General features: G+C 46.7%; 6 protein-coding genes across 6 annotated transcripts; 3 read left to right on the plus strand and 3 right to left on the minus strand.

Annotated features, from left to right (window-relative positions):
* Positions 1-1,364: 1,364 nt before the first annotated feature.
* Positions 1,365-3,197, minus strand: HGT1_1 (High-affinity glucose transporter; the record flags this gene model as incomplete). The annotated part of the gene is made up of 7 exons (XM_031147352.1): positions 1,365-1,511; positions 1,570-1,798; positions 1,856-1,982; positions 2,036-2,452; positions 2,510-2,610; positions 2,673-2,833; positions 2,889-3,197. Coding segments are annotated over 7 exons (1,491 nt in total), but the record flags the coding sequence as incomplete, so codon positions are not given.
* Positions 3,198-3,729: 532 nt separating this feature from the next.
* aflH_0 (5'-hydroxyaverantin dehydrogenase) lies at positions 3,730-5,004 on the minus strand (the record flags this gene model as incomplete). The annotated part of the gene is made up of 7 exons (XM_031147353.1): positions 3,730-3,878; positions 3,925-4,052; positions 4,123-4,402; positions 4,455-4,606; positions 4,667-4,732; positions 4,788-4,836; positions 4,911-5,004. 7 exons carry the CDS (start codon positions 5,002-5,004, stop codon positions 3,730-3,732), a joined length of 918 nt encoding a protein of 305 aa, XP_031007478.1.
* Positions 5,005-6,733: 1,729 nt separating this feature from the next.
* On the plus strand, positions 6,734-7,862 carry bkr3 (3-oxoacyl-[acyl-carrier-protein] reductase 3-like protein; the record flags this gene model as incomplete). The annotated part of the gene is made up of 6 exons (XM_031147354.1): positions 6,734-6,836; positions 6,890-7,093; positions 7,150-7,380; positions 7,439-7,562; positions 7,624-7,723; positions 7,836-7,862. Coding segments are annotated over 6 exons (789 nt in total), but the record flags the coding sequence as incomplete, so codon positions are not given.
* Positions 7,863-8,028: 166 nt separating this feature from the next.
* psoF (Dual-functional monooxygenase/methyltransferase) lies at positions 8,029-9,792 on the minus strand (the record flags this gene model as incomplete). The annotated part of the gene is made up of 3 exons (XM_031147355.1): positions 8,029-8,168; positions 8,234-9,430; positions 9,504-9,792. The coding sequence occupies 3 exons, from the start codon at positions 9,790-9,792 to the stop codon at positions 8,029-8,031; spliced, it is 1,626 nt and encodes a 541-aa protein (XP_031007484.1).
* A 6,242-nt stretch (positions 9,793-16,034) lies between these two features.
* On the plus strand, positions 16,035-19,354 carry FUB8_2 (Non-canonical non-ribosomal peptide synthetase; the record flags this gene model as incomplete). The annotated part of the gene is made up of 4 exons (XM_031147356.1): positions 16,035-16,319; positions 16,375-16,636; positions 16,690-17,067; positions 17,118-19,354. The coding sequence occupies 4 exons, from the start codon at positions 16,035-16,037 to the stop codon at positions 19,352-19,354; spliced, it is 3,162 nt and encodes a 1,053-aa protein (XP_031007485.1).
* Positions 19,355-21,279: 1,925 nt separating this feature from the next.
* On the plus strand, positions 21,280-22,503 carry LHYA1_G002380 (uncharacterized protein; the record flags this gene model as incomplete). The annotated part of the gene is made up of 5 exons (XM_031147357.1): positions 21,280-21,940; positions 22,001-22,215; positions 22,265-22,357; positions 22,408-22,433; positions 22,491-22,503. 5 exons carry the CDS (start codon positions 21,280-21,282, stop codon positions 22,501-22,503), a joined length of 1,008 nt encoding a protein of 335 aa, XP_031007519.1.
* Positions 22,504-22,629: the final 126 nt, after the last annotated feature.

Genomic DNA, 22,629 nt, shown 5'->3' on the forward strand with positions numbered 1-22,629 from the left:
TTGCTCTTCCGTCGCATCTTTCTGATGAACAGTTTGGTCCTGATCAGCCAATCGTGGAGGCAACTGGTACCGAAATTAACCCCAATCCTCACGTTTCGCCCTTCCTACACTTGATTCGAATCAGGCGTCTATCCGGAGAGATTATGTCAACATTTTATAGCATCAACCAAAGAAAGAATATTTCGCTTCAGGAGAAGATTTTCAATCGCACAAAACTCCACGAGGAACTTGTCTCATGGAGAAATGACGTACAATTCCTAAAATTGAAGGAGAGACCGGCCGATGAGCGTGCTCACGTGTCCTGCTTTTTGACGCCGGAATGGTACACGGCTGTATTCAACAACGCGGTGCTTTTGTTGTATCGCCCATCCCCGTGTCTTCCACAGCCTAGCAAGCCGCTGGGTATGGGTGATGGAGGAGATCACGTAAAGCTCTACTCAGCCGCTAAAGAAACCATTCTTGCCTATGCTGATCTGCACCGAAGGAGGCGGCTGAACTACTCATGGATAACTCTTCACGGAGTCTTTGTCGCTGGTCTAGCATATGTCCATGGCGTGGGAAGAGCATTGAAAGATCCTGTACAACCAGTGCCGTCTTTCAACTTTCTCGATATAATTGATGACACACGAGCCTGCTCCAATGTTCTAGTTGCGATATCCGAACGGTGGAACATGGGCCATCGCTCTTGCGAGTTGTTCAATCAGCTGAGTACCGCAGTGATTCGAGATGTGGTGAATGCGACGTCCAATCGCAAGGCAGGCTCGAAGGAAGGGTCCAACAGTTCTTCTCAAGTAAGAGGAAACAATGTTATCCATGATACTGGCTCTAGAGAGACTCAAATTCATGTGCCACTACAACATCATGACCCGTCAATCGATACGGAAATGCCTGGCTATGAGCTTCTACCTGGACATGTATCTGTCATTGACGAGTTTAGACATTATTCGACTGCTTTCGATGGCATGTTTGTGGGGAATGAGCCTTGTCCTAGTGAGATGGTGACCAGCTTATCCGAAGACTGGACGTTTGATGAATCTTTTGTAGGCCAGGGCGAAAATGGGGCTCATTTGCAGAATCTAAATCCCTTGTGGTAGCTACAATGTGTGTTTCGGAGTTCTCCAACTCAATCACAATCTCTCTATAGTTGCATCAACAATACAATATTTTATGAATGCTAACCTCCAGCACATTCATTCTTAAATTTCAATTTAGCCCATGAAGAGCTTTCCACAGCGCACTATCGAGCTCTGTTCTATTGTATCTATCTGTGAGAGATAACATTAAAAAACCGCTATCCTGATCGAGAACCGCAGTCAGCCGTCGAAATAAGCGATTTCTTGCTGACCATGCTCTCGTTGTTGCTTTTACTCCTTAGTTTCGACAAACTCGACTTGATGCAAATCAGGCTCGATCTCCCCGCTCTTATCAGCTTTTCCACTTTGAGACAGGACAGTACCACCAGTACCACCAGCCATCGCATGATCCATCTCCTCCAGGTGCCAGCCTCCCGTCTATAAGCGGTGTTAGTATCTGGTCACTAATCACCCGTCTCACTGGAAAATCACATACCTCTGGAAGACAGAAGATTAAGTATATAGTGTGTACAACAGCCAAACAGACAAAGACCAAGTAATACTTCCAGCCGATTGTCGCCGTAGCAGTGGGTAGGAGGTTCAGCCAAAGGATATCCGACAGGAACAGGCCGCTGATAGCCACCGCTGATGCCTGATTTCTAATATGGGTTGGAAATATTTCAGTTGCAATAGTGAACTGGTTTAGGTCAATGAACGAATTGTAGCTATAGGTGCGAATATGTTAGCGGCGCAATTTATATTATAATTCTGAAAACCCTTACCAAGTTACATAGACATAGATCATGGTCGTAGCAGCAGCAGCCCAACCCTTTGATGGTGACATGTTGTATTTCGCAATCATTCCAGTCAGGGTTGCAAAAACACAGGTCACTAACACATAGCCAGTGACTGCGTCGACAATTAGCTAGGCCAGGTGCACTAGAGTAGAGCCGACGACTTACCCATGGCCTTCCTTCGACCAAGACGATCCGAAATCAAGCCACCCACCAAAGCCATAACCAGGCCTACGGTATTATAAACTGCGGACAAAAGTAGAGACTTGGTGGCCCCCAGGCCAAGTGAGCTATAGAGCAAGACATTGTAGTTGTTGATGACTAGAGGTCCAATATTCTGGCCCCCCACCATCACCATGCATGCAAGTATAAGTCTTTTACGATTGGCCTTCTGGGTGAAGAGTCGCCATCTCCCGTCAGTTCTGATAATTTCCTTTTCCACTCGACATCTTTCTTCGATCATTTGTAGTTCCTGGTGAGCAAAAGTATCATTCGGATCGCTGGGATCATGATGAAGCCGAACTAGAATGTCGAGGGCTTTCTGATGGCTATCATGTTGCACCAAGAATCTTGGGCTTTCCGGTACTGCACGCAGTTAGCATTATTGCTACATATAGTTTTCGTTATGAGGAAATGGCGTACCATAGAAGGACCCTGCAAGAAGGCAAGCGCCCCATATGATTATTAAAGCGAAGGGGAAGCGCCAAGTAAACTCTGACTCAGGGGTAAAATAGCATCCAAATCTAGATTAGAATTAACAATTAGCAGAGAGCTTGCCACAAAGCCTAATCATGTGCACACATACCCTATCCATCCCGCAAGACAATACCCAACATTAATGAACATTGCGTGCGCACCGGTGATCAGACCTCGAGAATGGGGGGGAGCTACTTCGGTGAAATAAGTTGGCATAGCGGCCATGGTGTGGCCTGCTGCCAAACCAGCTACCGCTCTCGAAACTAGGAACTAATTTACCCTGGTCAACAATGCATGGTATTATATAAGGTTTTGGTAAACGAACCATTGCTGGTGACTGCGATCCGCACTGGAGTATACCCCCTATCATTCCAGTTATGGCAGCCATACGAAAGCCATTCACTCGTCCAAAGCGGTTTCCAGCCCACCCCGCCAGAAAGCAGCCAAAGAAGCCAGCGCCGAAAAATACGCCATTTGCAGCGCCAAGGATATCATTGGTGTGGCTGTACCCGGGAGCCGTAGGGTCTTGCTCGAGATTGAGCGAGGAATAGAAGGCCGGCTGTCCTATGGTGAAAGCAAAGACCGCAAGGGAGTAACCAGTAAAGAGAGATCCAAAGGCCGCGAAAAGCACCACCTGCAGTCAATCAGTGTACTGTTGAGTAGATGAGAGACCGCCTTGGCTGATGCTTATACTTGCCGTTACGTTGTACCAACTATAAGTCTCCATTGCCGTAACTTTCTGAGTTCGTAGTTGAGAAATTACTCGTCTATGCAGATGAAACGGATTCTACTGTATGTTATATAAATTTTACCGAGATCCAGATGGAATAATACCGTCGACTTCTCATCGGTGTTGGCCGAAGAAGAGTTCCCCAATCCCCCAAAGTCTCCTACCCTCTGGGAACTCGGGTTTGAGCTCGGCGTACTTGGAAAGTCCTGAAAGTGTGAAGATCCTTGTATACACATATCTACTAGTCCTATTGCAATTATGCGGGGGTGGGGTTACGCTTATTATTAAGCTTCGTTTAATAAAACTTGAATATATACTTTTAAAGAAGCAACAGTTTTGATTTAGTCTTTTTCACATTTATTAAGGAAAAGAAATACAACAGTTCTTTATCTTTCTTATACAAAACGTCTCTTTGAATTGATAACGAGAGATTAAATTAATTGGAATTCACAACCAAGCGCAGGGCAGTGTCAAGCACCGTCTGTTGCCATTGCTTCAAGAAATCGCGCTCTTTATAATCATCATGATCCAGATCCATATACCCCTCAGCTGCTACAGTTCGAGGCACTATTCCGATTCCTCGACCTATTGATATCAATATCAATCGTAAGTTAAATCAAAAGAGTCATACCATTAATCGTTGTGTCTGATGCAATTTTCAGCATGGCTTTGGTACAATCCTCAACCGTTGCAAACTCTACTCCCTTGCCAACGAGATACGCCTGTACTTCTTGAGTCAAGATTGGCGTTCGAACATACCTGCATTCCGTCACGCATCAGTTATTTGAGTGTATGTACTTCGTTACTCGGTTTAGGTGGTATTACTTACCATGGCGCAACGAGATTCACTCGAATATTTTCCTTCCAACTTGTTCGACGTAGATTTCTCATCAGCCCTCTCGCTCCCCATTTAGAAACATTGTACTGTGGAGAGCCAGGCTGGTCAGCATAAGCAGCAATGCTAGCTTTGATGATCAGACAACGATCTCGAGAAGTTTCCACTGGCTGACGCCTGAAATAATGTATGGCGAGTTTTGAGGTATAGGCGGTGCCCATCAAGTTGATGTCGATAATCCGTAAGTCTGGTTTTACAGGCGGTAGTGCAGGATCTGAATGATTATACATGAGTATTGCGCCTTTATCAGGATGCGCTCAACCCACCTTCAAGTTTGAACAAGTCATCAGCTCCCACGATTCCAGCATTGGCAATCACGACATCACAGCTGTGGTGCGGCGAGTGTTTCACAGCCGCATCGAACAGAGCGACTTGGTCGTCCCAGCTACGAACATCGCATTTGACAAACTGCGCTGCACTACACAAGGGTATCATCTTAATAAAGATATCGAGCAAGAAGCAGTAGGAAAGAACGTACCCTTTAAGCTCAGAAACCAACTCATTGCCGGCTTTTGCGTCGACATCACCAATGGAAACGTATGCACTGTTTATATTATGAACAATTGAATGACATAATAGGGAAGGGCGGATTCTCTTACCCTGCTTCTGCGAATGCCACGGCGTAGGCCTTTCCCAGACCACTTGCTCCTTTCAAGTTTGTCAGCTTCACTCATACAGAACGAGTAGATCTAAGAACGAGAACCGCGGCAGATGATTCAAACCTCCTGTGATTACCACTGATTTCTCTTTTATATTTTGCAGATTGAGTGGAGATATCTTCAGAGCACCGTGATCGGTATATTCAGGGACCGACATGGTGTTGCTCTTTGCTCGAGCAGATAGTTGAACGCAACAGGGAAGATACTATCGAAGAAGTTTGTTGGAAGGACTTTGTCTGTTATTGGAAGTTTCTATGAGATAGAACACCTCAGATATGCAAGGTGATTTATCGTCTCGAAAATCAAATGTTCCTTCCTTATGGAGGTCTCAGAGACTGGCTAAAGCTTTGCCCACAGCCTTATGTTTTCTGCCTACCCACATCCAGCTACACGCACGCACGTTACGCCATACAGAGGTAGTGATTAAAACTTTGGCATGACACATCCGTACGTACGTACTTTACCGGACTTCGACTACGACTACAACTCCAACTCCACAGTTGCAAGTTTAGCTTGGTCGGCCATCGCCGAAGGGTTAGTGCGGGGTAAAGGTACAGTGCAGTATCCGAGCTGGGTTTTCCGAAAGATCGACCGTGCCTGGGCTAAATATTCGGAAATTCAGTTTAAGGGTGGGGCGCCTAGTGGTATTTTTCCAAGAACACTTTCCCTGTTGACATGTCATGTTGTCTGAAATATCAGCTTTCAAAAATTAAGTGTCCTCGCTCAGACTGGAAAATCAGCACGTGGCTTGGTCACGTAGAGGAGTTTCGCCGAAATGAGATGGTGATTCTTAAAATGCAAATTGAGATGAAATAGTTAATTTTCATGAAGCCATGAGTAGAGTGTGAATAAATCTTGAAGGGTAATAGGCGTTCTTACGAGTATAAAGCTAGTATACTGTTTCAGTGCCTCTTTATCTTGCTGTCATATAGATGCCACGTTTTGAACGTGCCATTACTTTTTGTATGATAGTCGACCATTCAAGGCTGGACCGAGTCTATTGGGGCCAGTCAAAAATCAGCTTATTCTCAAAAGGGGCCAAAGTACCCGCATCTGATCGCTTTGAGCAATTGTTATGGTACTGTTGAAACGGTTTCTCCATTAAACGCTCAGGAACACCCATCCCGTTGAGTAACAGGCCCCTATTGCTAGGATAATGTGGATACTTGGGACTCCAACGCAAAGAAGATCATCAACTATGGTAATGCTGGAGCAAATCGCCCAAACCCTCAAATCTGCCTTGTGAGCAATCAGAGCAGTGGGCCAATTAATTGTTCATGGCCCGAGATTTGAAGCTTCTGATACTTTGTCCTAACTTTGACGGCAAAGTTGCACTAGTAAAGACTGACTTTTGTATCCGCAAAGTCTCCGTGATGAACAAGCTGTATCGCATAGTAATCCCGGACCTGCCAGAGTCAACAGAGTACTTTCTAACAATGTTGACCTAGGTCAGATCAGGGGCGATCTAAGACAAGAAGGTAGATGCGAAGAGATAGAATCTACCTGCAGTATTAAATGCCTTTTAGCATGCTAAATGTTTGCCTGAAAATGTGAAGAAACGCCGTCGAGACTTTTACTGCCCTTGAACGCTCGGCAGTCGGATATGATCCGACGCTAGAATGGAGACTTCAATGGTACAAACTTGATAGGCTTCGCCTTCTTAGCTTTTACCCATTCAAGTCTAGCTACCTTAGCATTAGTATTCTTATCATTATTCTTATTATTTTTCTTACACCTTGCGACCCTTTCGATCTTCAGAATTTGACTGACCTCTTGGATTCATCATGAGTGCTAATGCACGACTTAATTTTCCCCACGGGATGTTGACAGGTATTGTTGATACAAACCTATCTGCTCTACTAGGCGACTAACTGTCGTTTTTAGAGCAGACCGCTATAATTACAGGCGCAGCTCAGGGTATAGGTGCTGAGACTGCCGCAATTTTCGCACGCGAGGGGTGCAAGGTTGTCATTGCGGACATTGACGCCGGTACTGTGTCAGAAAAGCAAAAGAGTAGATGATGATGCTAATACTGAGGCCAGCAAAAGCCGAGAAGACCGCTCAGGCTATCAACTCTGATGGGGGCGCTGCGATTGCCGTTGCCGGAGATATTATGAACAATGAAGACATCAGCAACCTGGTCCAAAAAGCTACTGAGTTTGGTGGCGGGAAGCTTCATATTATTATAAACAATGCAGGTTACGCATGGGATGACCCGATTGAGAAGATACAGGACAAACAGTGGGGTAAGTTCTCGTCTCGATTCAGCAGTTTCGTATATCGTTCTGACGGACGGACGAAGACACCATTATTGCCCTACATAATACGGCACCATTCAAACTCATCCGAGCAGCCGCACCATATTTTATGGTTAAGGACGGCGAGCCGAGATCAATCGTCAATGTCTCATCTACATCTGGAATACACGGCAACGCTGGACAAGCTAGCTATGCCTTGGCCAAAGCAGGATTGGTAGGACTGACTAAAACACTGGCCCAAGAATGGGGGCCGGAATACGGTGTGAGAGCGAACAGTATGTACCTTGCTACCTGGCCGCTGAGCTCTGCTAAGGATAATTGATTTCTTCGCAGCTGTCGCTTTCGGGGCCATCAAAACCAGACTTACACAAGCTCCCGCTGGTGAGTATGTTGTAAGACCAGACGGTACAAAGCTTGCCGTTGGATTTCAAGGGGGCTACGATGAAGAAGAGAAATGGTCAGTATTCTCGGATTCCCCAATATTAGATGTTGGCTAAACCTCACACCTATACTCATAGGGTGGGCGATATCCCCCTCAGACGGATTGGAACTCCTACAGATGCTGGGCGGGCAATCTTAGCCATGGTCTCTCCTCTCTTCTCATATGTGACGGGACAAGTAAGTCAGACAATCAGTTGCAGCATAAGACATTCTAACGGCCGCATTTTTAGACTATTATGGTAAGGTCGACTCGCTCAGCTCTTGATAATCAGATTATAACCATCAGCAGGTCACTGGTGGCAAGGGTGGAACGTAGCAAAGAAGAGCACGATTGGCACTATGAACCCAAAATGTTATCGATCGGTAGGAGTCGGTCCATTAGTAATTTTCACAACGAATTCCACTGTGGTGAATTTCAGTATAAAGAAAAATATCGTGTTAACTCATATAACTATATTGATTTGCCGTTTTAAAAAGTATGATTACGCAGCTGATTTGATCGCTGTTTGGCTTTGTGAGTCGGTCCTGATATATTCGCCCGCCTTGTCTGTGTCTGCGAGAGGGGGGAATACCATGCTTGCCCACGACGTGTTGATCTCCTTTTCGAGCCAAGCAGTCCAAGCTGGGATGCCACCAAAGTAGAACAAGACACCAACAGCTTTACCGGGTATATTTGCCCCGACAAACCATGCGCGCGTTGAAGTAGCAGATTCCGCAAATAACGTGGCCCTGAATTCCCCGGTGAGGTGAGACGACCAGGCATCCACGCAGTCTCAGACACGTCGATCTTTGCGAGCTTGTTCTTCTCCATATGACGAAGAGTTTTGCCGATCCAGTTCACTCCTATCTCCAAGACAACTGGCATATTTCCAAAAGGAATGTGTGGGCCACAAACCAAAAACATGTTGGGAAATCCAGGGACAAGGACCCCGGCGAATGTTTCGAGCTTCTTTCCCCAAAAGTCTTTTAACGATTTATCTTGACTGCCTTTCACGTCTATTTCATCAAGTGCGCCGGTGGCGGCATCGAATCCTAAAGCGAAAATGATAATGTCGAATTCGTATTCATTCCCAGAACTGGTGCGAATGCCCTTTTCGTAAAGATCAATGTCGTCTCGACTTATATCAACCAGCTTGACATTGGGTCGATTGAATGCTTCGTAGTAGAAGTGCCCACACGGCGGACGCTTAGAAAGAAAGGGGTGTTTTGGAGAGAGGATCCTTGCCGTGTCTGGGTCTTGTACAATGGCGCTAATCTTTTGACGAACGTATGCAGAGGCAATGTTATTAGCTTCCTGATTCGTGAAAAGCTCGTCAAAGGTCTCGAACTGAAAGTGGAAGCCGCCAGTTTCCCATCCCGCATCAAAGATTTGCTTGATTTTATCAGGGTCTGCCACGCTCTGAACCGTTCTCCCTGGTTTTGTCATTTTCAGACCAGAAGTGTGCGTGCTTGCACGATGCCATGTAGCATCATAGTCCTGCTTAATTTCGGCAGCCTCATTCTCATCGATAATGTAGTTTCGACCAGGAAGCACATAATTCGGTGTTCGTTGGAATACCGTCAATTCTTTTGCTACATGAGCAAGCTTTGGGATGATCTGGACTCCTGTGGCACCAGTTCCAATAATAGCGACACGCTTGCCATGGAAATCGACCGGATGTGTGGGCCAGTTGGACGTCTGGTACCACTCACCAGTATATGATTTGAGCCCGGCAAAAGGTGGAGTCTTTGCAATTGACAAAGGTCCAGAAGCGGCCAGGAAGTAGCGGCACGTCGTAGATAACCCAGCTGCGGTACTGATTGTCCAGATATTCTCGCTATCACTGTAATGTGCAGCCTTAATACGTGTATCAAAATCGATCTTCTTACGCAGATTGAAGCGGTCTGGTTCCAGTGTTAGTAGCTGAGACTGCCACCCCCATTTTGGCGAACTATTTAGGAGAAGGAAACAACTGACCAACAACACTACCTAAGTAACGCTGAACCTCTTGTTGGGTAGGGTAGCGTTCACTGTAATTCCATACGTCTCCCAGCCCCGGTGCGAAATTCATCACATAGACCCATGCTTCGCTATCTGTTCGGGCTCCAGGATAGCGATTCCAGTACCATGCACCACCAACATCGGATCCAGCCTCGAAACACTTCGCGGTCAGGCCAAGCTGACCAAGTTCCCATAACGACCGAATTCCACTGAATCCAGCGCCAACGACGATGGCATCGTAATCAGGAATCTTAGGAGACGTCATGGGCTCTGGAGGAAATAAAGGTCAGGTGCGACTTAGGGCTAAAAATGATGACACGGAATAGTTCTATAAGAGAATCTGAAGACCAGGCACTTTTTATCATTGCTTTTATCACTACTTGTACAGACTCGACCATTGCTACACCCGATACTACGAGCCTGCAATCAAGTCGCCTGTTTTGCCCGTGAATTGATTGGCTCGGTATCAGCCGACGGTCGGCTGTTAAGAATTACGAGCAGAAGTTAAAATATACCCATGTTTTACCCGTAAGTAGATAAGTCGTCGAATTAGCTCAGTTGACTACGAGACTAAGAGACAACCGGGCTCCGGAGTTTCGGCGCGGTTAATACTCGGGGAATTCTGGAGTCCGAAGGAAAACAGCACCTGCAATGTCTTCACAACATTTCGCTTCTATTAAACAACCCCTGGTCAGTTTGCTTCCGGCTTCCCATGCTGTGTCCTTTAAGAATTACAGTAGCCCACGTGTTTCGGCTTTAAGATTAGTGTACTGTACAACTATTCATCGGAATTAGCTCTTTACAGTACGAGCCTTCTACACATAGGATGCTTCGCTTCATACATCGCCGGATAGGGCACCGCATATGTGTCTCTCAACTTCTGAACAATGTCGTCGAATATGTTCCCGGAACTCGCCCGGCCGTGGTCTCGTTCGCACAGCTTGCACTCTTGCGTATGAGCGGGCGGGGGAAACTCGCAATTGATATCACCGCACCACAGAAAAAGTGCTATTCATGAGACCAGAGAAAGAGGCCAAGGGGCCCAATAGCTGCCCCTAAAGGATCTTAAAACAATCACTGTAGGAAAAGCGGAGAGGTGGAGGTGGGGATGGCTGCTCTTCTGGGGTAAAATCTATGAGCCTATAGATGTAGATAGATTAGACCCATCCTCGCTCAGCAAAGTACTTTATATATATACATAGAATAAATGTATGTGTATGTTTAGATGTCTATGCTCTATATAAGTTATACTTCCCTAATTTGGCTAGTGTAAGTCGACTTACGGCAACCCCAGAAACGCACTCCCCTAGCCCCGCCCCCCACATACCATACCCCAGAAAATGTGACCGGGCATCTCCAGAAGTCGCTTCGCCCATCCGTGATTGGGTTCGCTTGGCTTAGAGGGGCTTAGATGGGATTAGCGTAGGCTTAGCGCTGGATTAGCGTCCTACCCCGCCCCGCCCCCGCCTTACCTTACCTTGGCAGGTTTGGGGCACTGCATCAACGTGCCTGAAGCAGATCCCCACGACGTTCCTTCCTCATTTTCATTCCTGCAGAATCAACCTCGACCTCAATCTCAACTTCAACTTCACCTTTCGCTTTCAACTGCAAATTCAAACTGTTACCTACTGATATTGTGACCTCTCTCACGTGACCTCAACATTTTCCAGTAACCTACAGTAGCCTTTGCCCAATGGGAGATCGATCAAAAAGTTCGACAACAGGTACGAGTACGTTCCAGCGTGCTGGGATCGCCTGCCAGAACTGTCGCTCCCGTAAGGTAAAGGTCAGGCCACCCACCCACCCGCCTCTTCTTATTCTCCCTAATCCATTGTCCCTATTCCCTCGCAAGACAAAGACACTGAAGCCTTCCCTTCTCTTTAGTGCGACGCGCAGTCCGTCTCGCTGGGTGAAGCGTGTACCCCGTGTCGACGAGCTGGCCAGGAATGCCTGCTGGACCCTCTTTCAGACGGAAGAAGGTTGGTTAACGATGGAGAACCGCACATTTGCCATGGCTAATCTAATTACGAGACGCAGATCTGTTAACCGGAAATATGTCGATACTCTTCAACAGCGGATAGGAATTCTCGAAGCGCTGAATCAAAGTAATCAAAGAACGGCCGGCGATGCGGGTTGGAGACCCAATGAGAATAGTGCCGTTGCTCCTATTAATGCATCCGTAATACCATACAGCCTGAGGTACGTTGGGTGCGAATGACCTACTCGTCTAGATGACCTTGGGCCGAACTATCGTGCTCGAACATGACTGATTGTCTCCAGCTCAAGCACCGCACGATCTGCAGACACGGCTGATACAGACCCTCCTCCGAGTAATGATACTAATACTAGCGAACCAGCCCCGATGATAATGTCTTCCTGTTCCCAGCAAACACTGCCCGTGTCGACGTCGACCTTGGTTAGGGGAAAGTCTCCAGAAAAATCAAATACAAGTGCTGGATCACCAAGTTTCTACGGTGCAACATCTCACCTTCATGTCGTCTCACCTAGTAGGGATTCTGGTCTCAATTCCCTCGACGAAGCTGAAACGGTTGAAATTGACCTTGATCCTACTTCACCCCATTTGCGAGACGATCTATTTCAATCATTCTTCAAATATCAGACGCTTTGGGTTGATGTTGTGAATAAAGAGTCATTCCTGACCCACCAGGCACATGGGAACCCATCCCGGTGGTATTCCGAGTTTCTGGAAAATGCCATACTAGCCTCTAGCACGCGACTAAGCACCTCCAAAGCTGTACGCGCCCTAGGCTCTAAGTATTTCGAGTCGGCCAAGGAGGAAGCATTGAGTGCTATATCCGAGCCGACACCTGCGGCCCTGCAAGGGTTCCTTCTTTTGAGCGAGTATGAGGTTACACAGGGCAATGATCGCCCGGGCTGGATGTACTGTGGCAAGTCTGCTGCGCAACGACTTGTGTGAATCATATCGACTAACTGATACAGGCATGGCTTGTCGGATGCTGTCAGATCTTGGTCTGCATGAGCTGGCAGGCAAAATTGGCACTCCCGAAAAGACTAAAGAGTCGGCCAAAGAGAGTGACCTTGCCTACGCTCTGCTGTCTGCTTGCGTAGTCTACGAAGGCGTGTGGACCCTATATCTTGGCAGACCAAGCTCCATCCCAAGATCGGTCATGAGCGTTGCGGTTTCGCGCTGCAAGGAGGTACGAAAGTCGGATTCACCATGGCTGAATGCCTGGGTAGGGCTTTGCGTACCTATGGCTGAAATATCCCATGTCTTGAACGACCAGTCAGTCGGCGACTCCGACAGGTCTGCTTTGCTGCGCAAGCTCTTCAAACAGGTGGAGGAATGGTATGAAAGACTTCCACCAGAGTTGACATATAACGAAAGTCGTTTGACAAACATGGACCTAGCGGGATACGGCTTGCACGCCCAGTACTGCAAAGTGCAGATCCTCTTGCGACAAGCGCTAGCCAAACCCCTAAATACTAGGAAGCGGCGATATTCTCAGACTACTCGTGACTCGGGATCTCGGCCGTCATCCGATGATTCGGACGTCATCATATACCGATATGCACTGCGCATAGCTCGCTTGTTCATCACATATCGAGAAGCGTTCGGAGTAGAGAAGATACCTTCGATCATGCTCGACAACGCCGTGGTGGCAGCCACTGCAATGATTGCGCATACGGGCAGCCTCGACGAAGCTCAGCACGACAGGCTCTGGCTCCGCCAACTGGTGTTGAGCTTGGAAACGGTACAGCCACATTTCCCAATCGTAGGCCGCATGCTGGATGCCTTGAGGCAGATCTGCGGCAGCAGCCCACTCTGTAGTATCTTACCATCCACAATTCGTGCCTCGACGAATCCTCCTCCTACTCATGAGCTCTCCGCACCAAACCAACCTAAAGATCTCGGCTCCAGGTCAAACGACGTACAAGGGGATGTAGGTGCGGTGGGCACTAGTCGGGATTTTGGCTGGGATGCCTTGGATTTGGAAATTGACTCAAGTATGTTCTTCGTAGGTGGACTTGATGATTTTTGCTTCGATCCTCCTGCATCTGATACTTCGATCTCTAATTTAGCACCAGCGGCTCGTAGGTATCAAGACGTAAGTTATTAATATATCCATTTTGTACCTAAGTTACGATTGATGATAAAGTCTCAAAATAAACTCTCCATATCAATACGCTATGCTAAAAAGCTAGGTCGCTCTTAAAGAATGCATTGACGACGTCAGCATAAATGCTTTTGAGACTTGTCATATTCAGTACCTACCGGGACTGGAAGTCAAAGCTGTCGATTCTCGGACATCATGTGCAAGAGCAGCCTTTCTAGATCCGAGAGGACAGCTCTAAACCTCTGGTAGCCTACACCTGTTAAGATAGAGGACTGACGTACTTCAAGGTTTTCTCCCGACGTCGCGTGGGATCTATCCGATGAGGAGGAGGTTGAGTGTTTGGATTCCGTGGATACCAGCACCATCACACAAAACAAACGCGCTAACATAGATCTAAGCCAACCCCGGCTCTATAACATTCCAGTCACCCTGAATAGCACTGGGAATTTGAAAGCTCTGGGACTTACGGCCAAATGCTTCCTTCGCTTGTTTCTCGATTTCATATCCACATGTATTTCCTCAATTAAGTTTATCGTGCATCTCCACGCTTGCGAGAATGGTCTCGCCAAAGTCCGACCTCATGAACTCATAGCGTTGATGGTCCTGTCGTTCATAGAAATTCAGGCACCCGATGACTGGGTAGTGTAACTGCATCGGGGCTATGTAGTCCGAGATTTTGGTGAGGATCTCAGACGTAGCATTTTGGCGCGTCTAAGACTGCAATGATGCGAGATGGTCAGGGGAGAGAAACCATTTCAGTTATTCGATCTTTGTATGCGGAAGTTTGGCGAGAGAAGGCAGAAAGAGGGATAGATGATAAAAGCGCGATCCTACAATCTCTATTCGATCTGAGGAAGTATTCAACGGCAGAGTGAAACTTGGCGGTGATAGTGGTCGTAGATGTGTATGTGGTTTTATCACAGAGGAAAGAGGAGCGAGGGCGAGAATTTGAGGAGAACTTGTTCACTGAAAGGGTTGCAATATGTAGCAAGGCTTCGGCAGCCCCAGTTCTGATCCTTGGTCCAGACGTAATAGATGTGCGATTAGGTGGAGAAGTCAGTGGGACGAAGCAGAATACTTCGTAATTATTTTATCAGTTGTCTTTCGAACGTCATGGTCCCGCTTATCAGACATCCGAAAGCCTATGAGAGAAAATCGCGCCCGAATACGCAGACTTCTGAATTTGCATTGTGCATACGATCGTAGTATTGTATATACTAGTAGTAGTACTGCACAGTAATTATGTACATATGCATGAGGTTCCTGTCGGACGAAACCCAGGAGGCGCCGAAGATGCACGGCATGCATGGGTGGGTCTGGTGGTCCTTGCTGTCGCTCCTCGGCACTGCCAAGACGGCAGTTGCGGTCCTTGCTGTCGCTACCCCCCCCAGCCAGCTTATTTTCTGCCGTCAAATCATGTCCACGTATCCACGACATCGTCTCCACACACTTCATGGATGTGTACTTTGGTATAAAGTTGCCCACATAGTTACCGGTACTTCACTACTCCGTACGCACCATTCCGCTGTATGCACGTACGGAGAGATCTCGGGATCGTCTCTTTCTTGATGCTTAACCTTCGCCGACCACGCGTTACAAAATAGTACAGCAACGGCCTTGACGGTTAATCGGCACGCTGCATTGAGGGCAGCAGCGCTATCGACGGCCCGACCCTTCTTCCCTGGACAGGATATATCGGCACGCAAACTAAGGAGCATAGCGTGGGCCCCGCCATACAGAGCCGTTGAAAGACGGTTTCAAAGGGGTGGGGAAGGCCCCGTAAGGGTCACTACTGTATAGTACATGATGGCAAACGGCTATAGCGGTACCACTTTGTATCAATCAGTCATTTGTAATTTATGTATTGACCGCCTCCGACGCACGTCTATCAACTAGTATATATTATGGGGGATTTTGAATTCTAATTATTCTAATGTATTAGTTCTATAGATTATTTTACAGAGCATAAAGTGATATTGCTGTAGTACATCTTACTTTTACTATCGCTATCTTACTGCCGCCATTGAACTTGTAGAGTTAAAGTTACTCCTATGCTTATTAATTATTACCATAAATACTAGTCCTATTTAAAGTCCCTTACTAATTCTCTCTTTATATTGCGGTCTATCTACTAGCAGGGGCTAGGGATAGAGTCATTTTATGGGGCGATAAAGGTCAAATTAGAATTATTAAAAAGCTTGATTGAAATCAAAAATCCCCATATTATATAGATGTATATGATATATATATTGATTTGCGTCCTTCTCACAAGTCGAAACAAACTCTCATCTGTTTACTACTCTCATCTATTTCCCTGACTCCCAATCTCAAGAGATCGTATCTGCTATTTCTCGTATTTTCAAAAGTCACTCCTCTCACCAAGTTCTTCATCAGCGCACCGCTTCCTAATATGTCCAACGATCAATATGGCCAAAGGATTCTGCCTAAGCTCGTCGACGAGTTGGCAGCTGCCACACCCAATCGCGTTCTCGGCATGATAGCTAGGTCCTCGGATGTCTCCAAAGGATTCATAGAACTTTCCACAACACAGCTTGCCAACGCCGTGAACTATACCTCGTGGTGGATCGAAGATCATATAGGGAAAAGCAGTAACTTTGAAACCATTGCATATCTAGGTGCCACAGACTTCCGATTCTGGGCTATAGAATTGGCAGCCATCAAAACTGGTTACGCAGTAGGTATTCATCACTACTTGACTATTGTTCTTGTTGATTGACATAAACTCTCAGGCGCTTCTTCCATCTCCAAGAAACTCCGTCGAAAATGCCGTTGCTGTCCTCGAGAGCACCAAATGCAATGTCATCTTCTATTCCGCAGAAATGGCTTCGAAAGTCAAGACTTTAAAGGAAGCGAGACCCAACATCCGAACAATTGAGATTCCTGCGATGGAAGTATTAACAAGTACTCCTGCTAAGGCATATCCATATACCAAGACCTGGGAGGAAGCTAAGAATGACCGTGTCTTGATAATGCACACGTCCGGCTCAACAGGTGCGCTACAGTCGCCACGCCTTGTCGTGAACTTCACTAAATATATATTCTAGGAACACCGAAGCCCATTTACATGAATAATGACTACATAGCGATACTAGATGCAGCTCATATAATTCCCGCCGTCCCGGGACATCCCCTAGCCGGTCCATCATCTTGGGGTGCGCCAGGGTTCAGATACTATATGGGGTTTCCATTATTTCATCTCGCGGGCTTCGCCTGCACGCTGGCAGCATTATTCTTTGAAGGCATCATTGTTTTGGGGCCTCCCAGCTCACCACCCAACGGGAGACTTGTTAGTGATATGCTAAGTCAAGTCGACTTGGACGTTTTATGTGCACCACCTTCCCTGCTAGAAGATTTAGTAAAAGAGTACCCCGACGAGTTTCTGGCACAAGCAAAGAAAATTGATCTGTTTATGTACGCTGGAGGTATGTGAGCCATTCTAACATTGTAAGAGCCTGCTAATTCGGTTGCATAGGTCCATTATCTCCTGAAGTTGGCAATTTTCTGACGAAACACGTTCGATTGGGTCAGCTCATTGGCTCCACAGAAGCGAGCCTATTCTTGAACGTTCAGACGGATCGCGAGGACTGGCAGTGGTTCCAGTGGCACCCGACCCATTCGGGAATAGAATTGGAGAAGGTGGAGAACTCGGAGCTCTATGAGATGGTCATTCGTAGACAGCCGGGGATGGAGAGGTTTCAAGGTATCTTTAAAACCATGCCAGAGGTTCAAGAATGGAGGACGAAGGATGTCTACGAAAAGCATCCTACAAAGGATCTTTGGCTTTATAGGGGCCGCAACGATGATGTTATCGTCCTTTCCAACGGCGAGAAGTTCAATCCAGTTACAATGGAGGGCATCATCAACGGGCATCCGAAGGTCACGGGTGCTCTCGTTGTAGGAGCACGTAGGCCACGATGTGCTCTGCTTGTCGAGGGGCATGGCGTGGAGAACGCCCAGGAATTTCTCGACTCGGTCTGGCCAACAGTTGAGGAGGCAAACAAAGTCTCACCTGGGCATGCGCAGATAGGCCGAAACATGATTATGGTTATCAAAGAGGATAAGCCATTTCCTAGAGCTGCCAAAGGAACGATTGTTCGCCATGCAGCAAACAAAGAAAATGCCGAGGAAATCAACGCTCTCTATGGCGCTTCTGATGAAGTCACAGATCCTGCTGTCAAATTGCCACAACTGGAGGCTGAGGCGGATATGACTAGCATTCGAAATTTTGTACGCGAATTGGTCTCCATGATTTTGGACGTGCCGTCACTCAGCGACGATGATGACTGGTTCGTTCGTGGGCTCGATTCTCTTCAGACCATACAACTTGCCAACAACCTGAAATTAGTCTTGAAAGAGCATGTTTCTGGGAGTCACATCGGTCCAAGGATCATTTACGAAAATCCTACCGTCAATAAGCTCGCATCTGCACTTCAATGTATTCTAAGCCCCGAGTTTTCCGTTACCAACAACGCAGCCAACTCCGAAGAACTTCGTATCGCCAACATGAAGAACACGTTTAACAAGCTTATCAGCGGTTTACCAAAGAAGGTGGCAAGTCAAGCACTATCTGATGATGAGCCATTGACGGTGATATTGACTGGTTCAACTGGGTCCCTTGGATACTATTTACTCGAGACTATGTTGCGCGACCCAAAGGTCCAGAAGGTCTACTGCCTCAATCGTTCCTCTAACGCACGAGACAAATTCTATTCGCGTATCCCAGAGATCACGGATTCGCTCAAATCGAAAGATGCGAAAGTCCAGTTCTTCCAAGCCTCGTTCGGAGCGCCCAACTTTGGTCTCCTTCCCTCGCAATGGGATCAGCTACTTTCTGAAGCGGATGTGATAATCCACAATGCCTGGGAGGTAAACTTCAACCACTCGCTCCAGACCTTCGAAGCAGATCACCTTCGGGGCCTTCGAACCTTCATTGAACTGTCGCTGCTCTCACCACGCCATCCTAGTTTGAATTTCGTCTCGTCCATATCCGCAATGGGTAATTGGAATTCCATGTATGCGGATCAAGCTATCCCGGAACGTATCGCCAATGATCAGGAATGGAGCGCTGCGCTACCAATGGGCTATGGTGAGTCGAAGTTTGTGGCAGAGCAGATGCTACACGCAGCTACCCAGGCAGGCATCTCTGGTAACGTGCTTCGTCTCGGACAGATTGCAGGGCCAGTCAAGAGAGGAAGTATTGGTGTGTGGAATCATCAGGAGTGGTTCCCCAGTTTGGTGAAGACTACGAAGAACTTAGGAGCCGCCCCGAAGACTCTCGGCTCCATGAATTTGATTGACTGGATCCCTGTGGATGTACTCGCAGATGTGATTGTGGAGCTCGTACATAACACCTCGTCAAGGTCAACAAACAACTTCAACGTCTTTAATCTCGTCAACCCAAAGCGAGTGGAATTTGAACATTTGGTACCGACGATCATAGAAACCTTTTCGACAGATAGGAAGCAGATCGAAGCGGTATCACCAGAAGAATGGCTAGAGAGATTAGGAAAGCTGGATAGCACTAAGCAGGAAGTCTTAGAGATCCACCCGTCTTTGAAGATCATGGATTTCTACCACGGCTTGACATCCACAGAAGGAGAGGGCCTATACTCGACGGATATAACGAAGAAGACTAGCAAGTCTATGGCCGAGCTCGGTCCAATATCAAGCAAGGATATTGGAACCTGGTTGGAACAATGGTCGTATTAAGTTAGTATATGTCAATAATGATTTCAGAGCGGGATAGAATGAATGTATATATACCGTAAGACCATAGCCGATATTTATTGAGGTGCTAGTGACAAGGAAGACTTTAAGCATGATTGTGATGGATAATAATAGAGTGTAGGGACTTATTAATTAGAATTATACAATACTCCAGGAAGATAGTAAGAGCCCATGCCTGAAATCTTTAGGTTAAAGGGGGTTTGAGGTGACAGTGTAAGTGAGAGATTTCAGCACTCGAAAACGGTTGCTGAGATCAAAAGCCGTTCAGATTGGTCGGCATCGTCAGCTGACTTCTCTATTAGCTCCAGCCCGTTGGACAATACTGGTCACAGAGAGGACGATGAATAGCGTTCGAAAAAATATTGCTAGGGGAAGAGAGGTGTCGTAGCAGAGCAGTGGAGAACGTGGGTTGCGGTTTGCCTCTAAAAAAAGATATAATGCCCGTATTTCAATCCGCATGCGACAAGGGAAGCCTCAAAAAGCTCGGTATAAAGAATACCTCCCAAAAGCTTACCTGTTCTTGTTCGGGCATTTGTGCTGCGCAACGTATCGTAATCGCGATGACTCCCCCTATAGCTGTAGAGATTGCACTAGACCCAAAGTTGGCTCAGGGCATGTTGCAAAGCGATAGCGATAGCAGTCGCAAAGCTCACTCCTCGAGACGAGTGAACTCGTCCACAGGTTCGTAGGGAACACCTCGTGCAGGCATTGGGACCTCGCTCCCTATATGCCATGACTGATATAGTTACAGCAGGATTGTGATCTTCTTGCGGAACGGATTTTGGTAGAAGACCTAGCGTTGGTAGTGAAGGTATCGCGAGGCTGGAATTCGGGGGAAATATGTGTCCTAAGTAAAAAGACATAAATGACAGCCTGGCTTAGTAAAAAATTGGCTATTCAGGATTGGATAATCGGATGAGGTAACACATTAGATTAATCATAAAGCATCAAATCGGGTGAGATGAACCCCTTTCCCTTTCCTTTTCTGAATTGAGGGGTTGGTCTCCCTGAAGCTAGTGGCAAATAATTTTACCATACCCGATTTTAGAAATCACTGATATTCTATTAGAATGCGTAGATAATAGAGAACTTATTCAAACTATCACCGCGGGGTAAAAGTGGGGTACCCCGCTGAGTAGTGGGGCTGACACCGTCGTTCGTTGACACTATGGATGTTGGTTTCAAACCATGTAACAGACAGCGTGTTAAAAGGGCTTAGTGATGCATGCGAAGGCGGACACCAAAGCAGAGAAAATAGAAGGTGGTTCTATCCTCGAGATTGGGAAGGGGAAAACGCGTCTGGTAAGAGAAAGGAACGATCCGGCGCCCTCTAGGCCAGGCCATAGTGTTTCCGGAAACGCGAAAGCTGCGAAAGACATTCTCGATAACGTTTTGAAGCCTGGATGGGGAAGGGCGAATCTTTGATGGACTTTGTAATAGGTTCACATGGACCAGCCGATCTTTATTGATCTAAAATTGGACGGTATAATCGGACACGGCGGACGACTTTCCGAGAGCCTTTCTTGCAATATTATATCATAGATTTTTTGATGAATAGATAGAATAAAATAGAAATGCCAACGAAAATCGAGGACGAAACTTTAGCCAGTGATAAGAAATACATATGGAATAAACTTTCGAGATCGAGATGTACCCTTAAAAGAACGCGGGGTAAGATCATCAGAATTACCGAAGCTGGATGACAGGATCCACTTTCCCTCCTTGGACCTTCTCGAAAGCTAAGTGGCATAAAAATCCAATCAATTGAACTAAGAAATTTCCTTCTACGGCATAGCCCCACTACGCCACATCCCTAATATATCAACCCCCTCACTCTCTATGCCAGAAATTCCAACTAGGAACTTTATCCAAACGACCAAACCACAAGAATTCAAGTTTATTCCACGATGCCAGACGTCAACTCGATTACCAACGGTCCGAACAAAGAAGCTATAACGGAGCAACTATTCGTGAATGATGGACCTTTGGAACAAGACCAAGTGGCACAGCTCCGACCTTCTGACCCCACTCTCCCTATCGAAGAACTCAGGATGCGACTCGAAGAGGACAACTACCTCTTCGTGAAGAATCTCCTTCCCCGCGAGGATGTGCTTAAAGCACGAGAAGCATACTTCAATTTCCTCTCTCCAAGCGGAGTTCTGAAACCAGGAACCAAGCCCGTGGAAGGAATCTTCGATAGTAGCAAAGATATTTCCTGTTTTCCCGGAATCGGTGCGGGAAGCACGGCCAAAAATGAGAAACCTGGAGGAGAAAAAGGAGCTATATTTGTAGACCGGGCTCTGCAGGCTCATACGGAAGAATGGTATGCCGAGGACTTTTGCAAGCATCCTGTGTTGTTGGATTTTGTTTCCAAGCTCTCGGGATGGGGTGAGCACACACTTCATTTCCGCAGGTCACTGTTGAGGAATAGTATTCCTGGGACGCATGCTACCTCAGTACACTACGATCAGATCTTCCTGAGACATGGGGAGGTTTCGAATTTGACGGCTTGGTGTCCGATGGGAGACATTAAGTTGAATGGTGGCGGGCTAATATATCTTGAGAAGAGTGAGTGTATCCGAGTTTCTACTTGGCTTATTGGAAACTAAATGCCTTTAAATTTCACAGGCAAGTCCCTTGGTCAAGAGATCGAGGCCGAATTCTTTAGAAGAGCTGCGGAATCAGGCTTTAGCGACGAAGAAGCGAAGTACGCTTTCAATAACAATATGATGGCAACTGGTTTTCTGTCCGAATATCCAGTAGAGTTTGCGAAAGAACATAAGCGACGCTGGCTTGTTAGCTCGTTCGAAGCTGGAGATGTGGTGCTCCACGATCCGTTTGCCGTAGGTGCTTATTCACCATTACCTTTCGGAGTTTGCTAAACATTTCTAGATTCATGCTTCAACAGTCAATCATGATAAAGAGGGAGTAATCAGGCTTGCAACTGATTTGAGGTTCTGTGATTCTTCACAGCCCTATGATAAGGTAGTTTAGTGTCTAAATATTGGTCAGGACGCTTCGCTGATTCTATGCAGAGATGGTGCAATTACTATAGAATCGGGTACTTCTCATCTTTTTAAACTAGTTTCTTATTGTTACAATTGCTAACAAACCGCAGAGACGGTGCTTAATCTCCAAACACGTGATAAAGGTGACCTTATGCCTGCCGTGGTCCTCCCACAACGGACTAAGGTCTCGACTGATGATTGGAATCATTTAAATTGAATGAAAGTTGTTTGTTAGCATAATTCACGATT

This window comes from Lachnellula hyalina (assembly GCF_007821495.1).
Source record: "Lachnellula hyalina strain CBS 185.66 chromosome Unknown contig00027, whole genome shotgun sequence".
NCBI lineage: Eukaryota > Fungi > Ascomycota > Leotiomycetes > Helotiales > Lachnaceae > Lachnellula > Lachnellula hyalina.